This window comes from Podarcis muralis, chromosome 14 (genome assembly GCF_964188315.1).
Source record: "Podarcis muralis chromosome 14, rPodMur119.hap1.1, whole genome shotgun sequence".
Classification (NCBI taxonomy): domain Eukaryota; kingdom Metazoa; phylum Chordata; class Lepidosauria; order Squamata; family Lacertidae; genus Podarcis; species Podarcis muralis.
In genome coordinates this window covers 18,536,987-18,549,185 of record NC_135668.1, presented here as the reverse complement: position 1 = coordinate 18,549,185, position 12,199 = coordinate 18,536,987, and the positions used below count along the sequence as shown (strand labels likewise).

At 47.5% G+C, this 12,199-nt stretch overlaps 1 protein-coding gene across 5 annotated transcripts in view; it reads left to right on the top strand.

Annotated features, from left to right (window-relative positions):
• The window catches only part of IL16 (interleukin 16), an 84,898-nt gene that overhangs the window by 70,856 nt on the left and 1,843 nt on the right, over positions 1–12,199 (top strand). For all 5 annotated transcript variants that reach the window (XM_028706037.2, XM_028706035.2, XM_028706038.2 and 2 more), the window contains 5 exons: positions 2,273–3,359; positions 5,257–5,443; positions 8,451–8,552; positions 9,313–9,562; positions 10,173–10,298. In XM_028706037.2, coding sequence (XP_028561870.2) covers positions 2,273–3,359; positions 5,257–5,443; positions 8,451–8,552; positions 9,313–9,562; positions 10,173–10,298 — 1,752 coding nt within the window. The remainder of the gene's footprint in view (positions 1–2,272; positions 3,360–5,256; positions 5,444–8,450; positions 8,553–9,312; positions 9,563–10,172; positions 10,299–12,199) is intronic.

The following is a 12,199-nucleotide window of genomic DNA, read 5'->3' as shown; positions in this document are numbered from 1 at the left end:
TGTTCCGCATACATAATTTTTAATATACCTGCTGCTATTTTGATATTTATTTTCTACTCTACTTCATCAACATTTACTAGGAGGTGGTGTATAAATGCATAAACCTTGGTTTATTTCTCATCCTGCCTTAACCCAAAACACCCAGGGAGGAGCAAAATGGGAGCCAAGACATCTGTGCAGCCATGGTAAGCCATACCCTGGCTTACCATGATATATGAACCATAATGTTCTCTCTTTATCCTAGCTCACTATATTGTTCTCATGCTCACTGTTCTGAGGTCCTTGGAGGGCTGTTGGAGTAGAAGTGGCACAGAAAAATCTAAATGCAATTAGAAAAATCTAGACCACTCTCTCTATCCCCCAAAGATACTAGAGCTATAATATGTTTCTTTAAAAAAAAACAAAAAACTTGGGTCTTTTTAAAAAAAATATTAAAAAAAACTTAGAGGAGGGACGCTGGTGGCGCTGTGATCTAAACCACTGAGCCTAGGGCTTGCCGATCAGAAGGTCGGTGGTTTGAATCCCCGCGACGGGGTGAGCTCCCGTTGCTCGGTCCCAGCTCCTGCCAACCTAGCAGTTCGAAAGCACGTCAAAGTGCAAGTAGATAAATAGGTACCGCTCCGGTGGGAAGGTAAACGGCGTTTCCGTGTGCTGCTCTGGTTCGCCAGAAGCGGCTTATTCATGCTGGCCACATGACCCGGAAGCTGTAAGCCGGCTCCCTCGGCCAATAAAGCGAGATGAGCGCCGCAAACCCAGAGTCGGCCACAACTGGACCTAACGATCAGGGGTCCCTTTACCTTTACCTAGAGGAGGCATAAGCAGCTGAGTTGATATTATAATGAATATTTATTCAAATGAAGTAGCCTTAACTTAGATGCTAGAGGGCATTGTTCTTTCAGTAAAATGAAATGGCCCCCAAATGAAAATATATGTAGCGTTCAGGCATGGCACTTCCGTTCATTTCCCGTTGCATTAGACTGGAGGGAGGACAGTAGCTCAGACACAGCTTCAGAAAACTTACCCTGTTGTAAACTGAAATCTGCTTGTCTCATGGAAGAAGCAGGGCTGAGGGAGAGCTCACCTCACCGCCCCCTTGTGGTGGATTTGTGAGTTTGTGAAGCGATTTAATAATAATAATAAAAATAATAATAATAAATTGTGATGCAATTTCAAGGGTCGCTCAGATAGAATTGGACCGAGATCCTTTGATTCTAGCTCTTCCCTCTGGAAAATGCAATGGGCCAAAATTTCAAGCTAGCAGATTTAGATCTGAGAAGCACGAGAGAGGCTTGCAACATCATTGTTCCTCCAACACCTCCTGCATCTGCCACCAGAGACAGGGGCTATGGGAGACGTTAGCAGCAGCCACTCTATAAGGAAGTCATGGCTTGCATGGGGAAATCATTTAGCTGCTTCAGTAGTCAGATCTAGGCCAGGAAACTCGGCTACAGAATGGAGCTTTTGTTGAAACATTGGAGAACAAGGGGAAGAAACATATACTTTTTTTGCCCTGCTGCCTCATTATCTGTTTTACTGTGTTTGCAACTGGGGTTAGTAGATGGGGTGGTGTATAAACAAACAAACAAACAAACAAACAAACAAACAAACAAACTCTTCCAACTCTACAGTCATATTGACTCAAATTTAAAAAGAGTAAAGAAAGCAAGAAAATCATCTCTAGAATGTATAATTTACTTCTTGAATGGGAAATGAACAATGAGATTATAAAAGAAACGGCCATTGAATGGTCGCAAGACATAGGCCAGACAACCCAGCTGAATAGATGGGAAAGGTTGTGGAAAACAGATATAACTTTTATAGCTTGTTATCTAGTAAAAGAAAATATAATGAAAATGTGTTATCGATGGTATCTCACCCCAGTAAAATTAGCAAAAATTTATAAAAAGCATTCAAATCTCTCCTGGAAGTGCAAGAAAGATGTAGGGACATTATACCGTATGTGGTGGGGGTGTAAGGTGGTAAGACAATTTTGGAATGAGATACATGAGGAGATCAAAAAGATCCTCAGGAGCTCTATTTCAAAAAAACCCCCAGAGTCATACTTATTGAGTTTATTAACAAACGACATAAGGTAAAGGTAAAGGGACCCCTGCCCATTAGGTCCAGTCGTGGCCATTAGGTCCAGTTGTTGATTCCTATCTGTGCGAAATCTTGGAATGAAATGAACTTCCCTTCTTCACTGTTAACCATTATGGTACATTTACAGGAATGCACGATGTTCCTGTTAAATCACATTTCCCCCCCAATACAGGGAAGACTCTTTCACCAGCTCAACGGCCTGTGCTCAGAAGGCAGGCACGGGTAGATTATAGCCTTGAGGCTACGACTGAAGACCCTTGGGTTCGAATTTCGGACTGCATCAAAAGCTTGTTTAACCCCAGCATGTCAGAAGGCAGCTGCCCCTTAAACTTGCACCCGACCATTGATCCAAATGAAGGGAACCAAACCTCTAGCTGCTCAGAAGCAGCCCTGCAGAGGTCAGACACGGAAGAGGGCGACTCAAAGGCACCCAGGTCATTCGACGAAGGCGACTTTGCTAAGAAAGGGCCGCCAGTAGCCCCTAAGCCAGCCTGGTTTCGTCAGAGCCTGAAAGGGTTGAAGAAAGGAAATTCGGATGCAGCAGCCGTCAGAAGCACCGCTGAGCACCAGAGCGTCTCCGACAACGAAGTGGGTTCTACTTCGAAGATAATCCGGGCCTCGCCTAGAGGGTCATCAATAAAGCAAAGAATAAGCTCATTTGAAAGTCTGGGCACTCCTCAGTCTCCAGAAAGAGGAAACAGAAAAGTTCTATCAATGCAGAACGAAAGATCTTCCAGTAGGAGGGAGCCAAACTTGGCCACAGTTCATCCTAAACAAGTTCCCAGTGAGAGTGTGGACTTTCAAGGTCCTGAACACAGCCACCTTCAGCCATATCCAGATGCCCCTGGCCTAGATTCGTTGTCTTGTTCAAGAGGAGACTGTGCCCCGAGTCCAAAAGCATGTAGCAGTATCCCCACTGAATCTTCCTTGACATCAACGCCATTACAAGGCGCGGAGCCCATCTCACAAGTCGCCAAAGCACCCAGCAAAAGAGCCCGGAGTTTCCCACTTACCTCGGCCCAATCTTGCGAGATGCAGAAAATGGACGGGGAGAAATGCAGCAAGATCTATTCCATCAGCAACCACTTCTCGTCAGCTCTAATGAAATCGTTGCATTCCCTCCCTCAGTCCCCGCTGTGTTCTGGGAAAAACCCACGGAGGCCACACAATGGGTCACCAACCCCCCAAACAGAAGAAAATGGGACAACTCTCAGGCAGACGCATGAAGCTCATTCTTCGGATACCAGCTTTTCTCTGAAGTAAGACCTTCCTACTTGATATTTTTAAATGTGTGTTTCTGATCAGTGAGCAATTTCCTGTGTGCCATCAGTTGCTCTACAGGGATTGGGGATCTAGGGTCCTTCAGATGTCTGGTGGACAAACATCTTCCACCAGATGTGGTGGACAAGTATCTTCCACCAGTCCCAGCCAACATGGCCAATGGGTAGGAATGAGGGAAGCTGTAGTCTAACAACATATGGAGGGTTACAGGTACCTTATCCCTACTTTACAGTTTAGGCCAGAGATGGGCAAATGACAGCCCCTCACAAGCCACCTCTGGGTCCCATATCCTGGCTTGATCTCCCTATCACATTTTAATCAGTATTTACTCTGAGTTTCATTCATAACAATGTTTCCCAAACTTGGGTCTCCAGCTGTTTTTGGACTACAACTCCCATCATGCCTAGTTAGCAAGACCAGTGGTCAGGAATGATGGGAATTATGTGTCGAGACCCCACAGCCACCCCCTCGTTGGAAATAACTCACACAAGGACATGGATATTAGGTTTATGTTATTGGGCAAATTTTGGCCACAACTTTATTGAAATTACAGAATGTGAGCGGTATTGGCTTAGGCATTGATTGGACCTGACTATATCTGACTCCTGCCCATTGTGCAGGAAGTCCCCAGTAAGGGTAAGCCACCGGTAGGGGGAGCCCTGTCAATGCGGACCAACTCAAGCTCCCCCTGGTGTTCCTGTCAGGGTCGTGTCCAGGCCTTAGCCCCCCAGCCGGGCTTCAGACTAGAACAACACCCCCAGATTCCTTTAACAGAATACCCTTAAGCATGGAGGGGCAGGTGATGGCCTCCCCTCCCCTCACAAGGTCAAACAATGCCTAACCGCAACCCTAACAAAGTTGTGACGATTGCTACAAGGTAGGCGAAAACCAAGTGGCCAGTGCCAATTTGCCAAGTGGAAAAATTCCCACCAGGCCCCTCGGACAACCAAGGCAACCAACCGAAGTCCATAGCAAGGCCCTTGCCTAACCTGCAAAATAGGGAGGGAGGGTGGGTGATTGAGGGGGGGGGCAGCTGGAGACCCAAGTTTGGGAAAAACTGAATATTTTCAGGTTTGGGGAGGGGAGTGGCCCACACTTCATTGCCACATCTCTTTGGGGATTTTGTCATTTTGCATCCAATGTTAGCCCTACTCAGAGTAGATCCATTTAAATGAATGGCTCTAAGGCCTCATCGGCACTATATATTCAAAGGAGTACCGTACCACCTTAAACAGTCATGGTTTCCTTCAAGGAATCCTGAGAAGTGTAGTTTGTTATGGGTCCTGAGCATCGTTAGAAGATCCCTGTCTCCTTCACAGAACTACAGTTCCCAGAGTGCCCTGGGAAGACAGACTGATTGTTAAACCGCTATGTGAATTGTAGCCCTTAACAAACTACAATTCCCAGGATTCTTTGGGGGAAGAATCATTGAACAAGTGTGAGAATGGATTTTAAAAATAGTAAATAACAGGCACAGGACCCCCAATCCAGATCAGAACCCACTCCCCACCTGCAGCTTGCGTTGGTAGAAAAGAGCCACATGGACATACGAGAGAACATCTTTCCCAATGCAAAGAACAGGTGAAGGGGACTTAATTTGGATCAGGCGCCAGGGGGACGATGGAGGGGTAAAGCCTTCCCACCACCCCACCCCAAGTTCCAATTTGGATCAGGTCCTTTGTGCTTTCTTTGATAGATTTAAAAAGTACGTATTTGCTAAAGGAATTTGGACATCGAAGTCATTCTGGGAATGAAAAGCACATTCATAATAAACCCACTGCAGTGGACCCAACAGCCTCTGGTGTGCGATGGGTCACAGGGAAAGTTTACTATGATAATTTGGTGTTTCTTGTTTCCTATTCCACAATCGGACAGCCTCTCCGAGCTGAGAGACTACAGTGCAAGTCGGTCAGGCAGCGAAAAGGAGAGAAACATGAGGGAGCGCTCTTCTCCTCAACCTTTAGGCGCCTCCTCAGGACAGGCTGTCATATCACTGCTCACCCCTGAAGAACTGGAGAAACTCATGGAGGAGGTGAAGTCCTTAGACGAGGCAACGTTAAAGGTAAGTCTCTTGCTATGGACATTTCCAGTTTTCCCAACCCCGTCCATGTTCAGTGGTTTTCAACTGTTGGGTTAGGACCAGGGCTGGATTTCCCCCTTACCGTGGAGCATTTGATACATGTTGTTGTTTAGTCATGTCCGACTCTTTGTGACCCCATGGAGCACGCCAGGCCCTCCTGTCTTCCGCTGCCTCCCACAGTTTGGTCAAACTCATGCTGGTAGCTTCGAGAACACTGTCCAACCATCTCGTCCTCTGTCGTCCCCTTCTCCTTGTGCCCTCCATCTTTCCCAACATCAGGGAGTCTTCTCTTCTCATGAGGTGGCCAAAGTATTGGAGCATCTAAGTACTGATACATAGAAACGACCTATTATATGCCTTGCAAGCCACCACTGGTGTGGAAGGTTGTTACAGTACTTTAAAATGGTGGATGGTTTGTCACATGTGGGGTGACGTTTTGGCAGCAGAGGCTGGTGACCATTGGAAGGTAGGGACCCCACAGGTGCAGCCACAGCCAATGACAAGAGGAGCCAGTGTGATCTAGTTTTGTCCTCATCCTTCTTCTCATTGACTTCAAGCTGATGCACAATGCCACTCCCTGAACTGCTTGGGAGTGAAAAGGCAGGTGGGGGCAGGCTGCGGGTGGCACAGATGGGCCCTAGACACCCTAACTGAATCATCCTTGGTCTCCAACACAGCACCAGTACTTCTGTTTGCTACTCACCTGAGCATAACCTAGCCGTTTTATTTCTAACAGCTTAAAATGCATGAGTGTGCCTATTTCCACCAACTACTGCCCTCTGAAGGCATAAAGAGCAGGCCCTCTTGGAGAACCAGAGGGCCACTTTCAGCTGTTCAGGCAAATAAATAATAATAATGACACAGAAAAACAAAATAATCTATACAATAATCAACAACAAAAAAGTATTTTACAAAAGCACGTCTCTTGTTTGCTCAGATGGACCTTTTGGACTGATGCACAAGTTGCAATGCTGATCAAATACCAAAAAACAAATTACCGTAACTAACCAGTGTTTAAATTGGAGACCTGCTTTGAACTTGATGCCTAGGCCAAATTATCTTCTACAGTGGTACCTTGGGTTAAGAACTTAATTCATTCCGGAGGTCCGTACTTAACCTGAAACTGTTCTTAACCTGAAGCACCACTTTAGCTCCTGCTACTGCTGCACCGCCGAAGCACGATTTCTGTTCTCATCCTGAAGCAAATTTCTTAACCTGAAGCATGATTTCTGGGTTAGCGGAGTCTGTAACCTGAAGTGTATGTAACCCGAGGTACCACTGTACTTCACCCACCCCTTCTCTGATAAGCCCAGACAAAGAGTCTTGCGCGAGATCTCCATAGGCAAACAGTCAGATCAATATCATTCTTGTGCAAGACCTCAGCATTACAAAGTAAATGAAAACAAAACCCCATAGGGCTCCATTTTGCCCTTTGTGAAACATGCTAAGGATGCAATCCTAACAACCCCACTTACCTGGGGGTTAGCTCTACTCAATTCAGTAGGACTTACATATGAGTAGACATGGGACTTTTTATTTTATTTTTAAGGTGCACTTGCACAGATAAAGGAATATCTGTGTGGATGCTCAAAACAGGAAAAGGAAGGAGGTGATGGGAGGAAGAGTGGGGGGCGGGGAACACCTCCAGAAACATTCCACGAAGTTCCGTCTGCCCAGCTAAACCTCCACAACGAAAGGTTGTGGCTCTATTTCCAGCAATGTAGTACTGCTTGTTTCTGCAGCAAAGACACCACTGGGAGATAGGTTGCAGGGATGATGGGAACCTGATGTCATCCAGACTCCAGTTCCCATCAGCCGCAGCCAGCACGGGCAGTAGAGTCAGGGATGATGGGAGCTGAAGTCCACCGTCCCCGAGAGGACCACAGGTTTCCTTACCCTTGACCTTCCATATTGGCAAATGTGGCAAAGCTAAAGCTTCTATGAAGTCTGCTTCACTGGCACCGCAAGGGTGCCCACACACAGAGCGATCTTCTTGCAAAGGAAGGCTCCTGCTCCATTAATGTGCCGAAGAGGAGATTTCAGCCAAAATAAGCTTGTGATTCGAGGACCCAATCCCTGCTTGGGGGAATGAAGACACATGGACACAGTATATTAGGTTAATGGGCAAGAAAAAGGCCACAACTTTATTGATTACAGCATGTGAGAAGGTATTGGCTTAGGCATTGGACCACGGGAAATTTGACTCCACCCACTCGGAGAGGGGTGAGTCTGAAGAGGGGGTTAACCGCCAGTAGGGGGAGCCTGTTGATGCAAATACAACTATAAGCTCTCCCCTGATGTCACCGAGGGTTGTGCCATGGCCCCCCGCCACACAGGGCATCAGATAGGATCCACGACCGCTGGATTCCTTTAACGGAATACCCGTAAGTGAAGGGGTAGGCGATGGCCACACCTTGTCCTTCCACACACCAACAACACATTCCAATGCCTAACCGCCAAATACCAAGAAAGTTGTGACGATTGCTACGAGGTAGGCGGAAAAAACCAAAAGGCCGGTGCCAATTTGCCAGTTGGAAAAAATTCCTACCAGGCCCCCTGGGCAACCAGGGCGACCAAACATGGGTCCATAGCAAGGCCAATCGAGAAGCTACGTCCTAAAGGGTGTGGTGGGTGGGTGACTTGAAGACAATCAGGAGCGCAATGGAGGGGAGAGCTGGCGCGGCCGCATTTGAGCGGCTAAACCACGCCCCCGCGGTGCCACCCGATTGGGTGGCCAACTGGGAGGCGTGGCGCGCCAGCGATGACGAGGGGCAGGGGGCAGAACGCCCCTTGCGAGACGCTGGAATCGTCTCCCGCTCACAATCTCTCCCCTCCGGAAGGAGGAGAGGCTTTGTCACATTAGAGACCTGCTCCAGCCCGCTATTGAGAGCATAGGCAGTCTGGCTGTCACCCCTCCTCCTCCTCCCATTGTGTCTGTGCATCTTGCCACTGCCTTGACCAAGGTCCACTTTGTTCTCCCTTTGCACAGCAACTCAGCGACATTCATGTCACAATTCTGCACAAAGAAGAAGGCGCTGGTCTTGGTTTCAGCTTGGCAGGCGGAGTAGACCTAGAAAACAAAGCCATTACCGTAAGTTAGCGGAGGGTTAATCCCCCCCCCAACCCAAAGGTCACATTCTCTCATGGACGACCTTCCCGGGGAGCTACATTCCAGTGGTGGGGAGGGCCAAAGGAAAAGGGGTGTGGCCAGTGACAAAAGTGGGTGGAGCTCTTCCTTTTGTACATGCGATAGGCAATATTCCGGCTATACAGAACTCAGAGATTTCAACAGGCTCAGTTCAAGGACACAGTCTAGCCAGACAGCAGCATCTGCAGAGGGCATGGTGCACGACTGATGAGGGGTGTGGCCCTGTGGAGATTCCTGAGGGCCGGATAGAGAAGCCTGGGGGCCACATTTGGCTCCAAGGTCTGAGGTTTCCCACCTCTGCCAGAAGCAATCTTGTTCTGTTAGGTTTTTCATCCCAAGGCGTATGAAGACCTATGGGCATGAAAAATGCAGTTCGCTCATTAGCAAATTATAATGTTTCTGATCATAGATTTCCAAGTCTATGATTGCATCTGACTGCTGGCTGTAGCAAGATCCTGAGCTTCAGGCAGCAAAATGTATTGGGTCAGCACTGGCAGGGACATTGCAAGTTAAATGACTTCCTACACCCTCCATTATTTTTTTTATGTGTGGAGACGGAACAGATTTGCTAATTTGGGCTAGGAGGTTTGCAGGTCCCAAGACCTGGATGGCTTTCAAAGAGAACCTGGCAAATTCATGGAGGATGCATGTCTGTTTATTATGTCAAATTTTCTTTTATGCATGCGATTGTGTTGTCTAACAGGTCCACAGAGTTTTCCCCAGTGGGCTTGCATACCAGGAAGGAACTATTCAGAAAGGCGACGAGGTCTTATCAATAAATGGAAAGTCGCTCAAAGGCACCACTCACAACGAAGCACTGGAGATCTTGCGAAATGCCCGGCATCCGAAGCTGGCAGTCATCGTCACGAGAAAACCCAAAGAGGCCGAAAGGAGCCCCAATGTGTCCATTACATCCTCTGTATCTATAGGAAGTGAAACTTCAATGGAGTCTAGTGAGTCTAGTATTTGGTAACAAGGCTTAAATAAGCAGTAGGGTCAGGCAGTGCTATTTTTCTAGAAAAAGAGGTGCCAGAACCCACCATGAAGCCTTCCCTTGTTCTCATATACAGTGGTACCTCGGGTTAAGTACTTAATTCGTTCTGGAGGTCCGTACTTAACCTGAAACTGTTCTTAACCTGAAGCATCACTTTAGCTAATGGGGCCTCCTGCTGTGCCGCCGGAGCACAATTTCTGTTCTCATCCTGAAGCAAAGTTCTTAACCTGAAGCACTATTTCTGGGTTAGCGGAGTCTGTAACCTGAAGCGTATGTAACCTGAAGCATATGTAACCCGAGGTACCACTGTAATGGGAATGGCGCCCACCTGAGAGGTGCCAGTACTGAGTTCTGGTGAGTTCCGGCTGAAAAAAGCCCTGGGGTCAGAGATGGTGAACTTCAGCCTGAGGGCCACATTCATTTCTGGGTAACCTTCCAGGGGCCACATATTACTGCTGGGGCCAGATTCTTCCCAGGTGTACTTGGAGACGCACGCTCTCTACCACTGAGCTTCAGCCCATCCGAAACAGCACATCCAACTCTGACGATATTCTGTCTTCTCCACACAGCATCTGAAGACCTGATCTTCACAGTTATACTGGAGAAGACATCTGCAGGTTTGGGTTTCAGTTTAGAAGGAGGGAAAGGCTCCATCAACGGAGATAAGCCAATCATTGTCAACAGACTTTTTAAAGGTATGTAATGGCAGCAAAGGGACACGGGTGGCGCTGTGGGTAAAACCTCAGCGCCTAGGACTTGCTGATCGCATGGTTGGCGGTTCGAATCCCCGCGGTGGGGTGCGCTCCCGTTATTCGGTCCCAGCGCCTGTCAACCTAGCAGTTTGAAAGCACCCCCGGGTGCAAGTGGCGGCTAACAACAATAAAATAGTACATCATTCTAAAATCATTTCACTATAAAATTAATTCAAATCAAATTGATGGCAACCATTAGGCTAAAGTTCTGTGAAGACTGGCAAAGGAGGGAGTCAGGCTGTGCCATGACCAAAGGCCTGGTCAAACTGTAGACACTGTGATGCTCACAAAGGGGATCTTTAGTTTGCAGAGGAGGAATGGAGAACCTGTGGCCCTCTAGATATTGTTGGTTTTTCAGTCTCAGCTAGGATAGCAAACAGTAGGGGATGATGGCCCTGCCAACATCTGCAGGGCCACAGGTTATCCACCCTTGGCATAGAGGCTCAACCCAGGAATGTATTAAACCCCTCTGACCCTAGCAAACAGCACAAATGTACTCATTTAACTTGGAAACGCACAGAACAGACTTCAGCATGTACTTTCCTCAGGGAGTTCAGTGAACTGTGCAGGACCTGACATGTAAGGTAATGTGCCCTATCAAACTCTTTACCTAGAGAGCAGAAAGGTTTATTTCCAAACATGACACATTTAGGACCGTCTGTCTTAAGAGAATCACAGCGCCTGCTGTGGCTGCAGAGACCAGTAACTCGTAACTGGTCTTGCACTGGTTTGCTGCATTTGCAGCACCGAAGTGACCTCTCCAGGGCAAAAGCCTAGGCAGTGTGTATGGAGGTCTTGGGCTGCCTAGACAAGATCCCCCTCTCAGCCACACTGAAATAATATTAATAATAATAATAATAATAATAATAATAATAATAATAATAATAATAATAAATTTTATTTATATCCCGCCCTCCCCAGCCGAAGATGGGCTCAGGGCGGCTAACAACAATAAAATAGTTGTTGTTGTTGTTTAGTCGTTTAGTCGTGTCCAACTCTTCGTGACCCCATGGACCAGAGCACGCCAGGCACTCCTGTCTTCCACTACCTCCCGCAGTTTGGTCAAACTCATGCTGGTAACCTCGAAAACACTATCCAACCATCTCGTCCTCTGTCGCCCCCTTCTCCTTGTGCCCTCCATCTTTCCCAGCATCAGTGTCTTCTCCAGGGAGTCTTCTCTTCTCATGAGGTGGCCAAAGTACTGGAGCCTCAGCTTCAGGATCTGTCCTTCCAGTGAGCACTCAGGGCTGATTTCCTTAAGAATGGATGCGTTTGATCTTCTTGCAGTCCATGGGACTCTTGAGTCTTCTCCAGCACCATAATTCAAAAGCATCAATTCTTCGGCGATCAGCCTTCTTTATGGTCCAGCTCTCACTTCCATACATCACTACTGGGAAAACCATGGCTTTAACTATACGGACCTTTGTTGGCAAAATAAAATAGTACAACATTCTAAAATCATTTCACTATAAAATTAATTCAAATCAAATTGATGGCAACCATTAGGCTAAAGTTCTGTGAAGATTGGCAAAGGAGGGAGTCAGGCTGTGCCATGACCAAAGGCCTGGTGGAACAGCTCTGTCTTGCAGGCCCTGCGGAAAGATGTCAAGTCCCACAGGGCCCTAGTCTCTTGTGACAGAGCGTTCCACCAGATTGGAGCCACAGCCGAAAAAGCCCTGGCTCTAGTAGAGGCCAGCCTAACCTCTCTGTGGCCTGGGACCTTCAGGATGTTTTTGTTTGAAGACCGCAAGTACCTCTGTGGGACATACCAGGAGAGGCGGTCTCGTAGGTACGAGGGTCCTAGGTCGTATAGGGCTTTAAAGGTTAAAAAAAAAAGGAGAGTA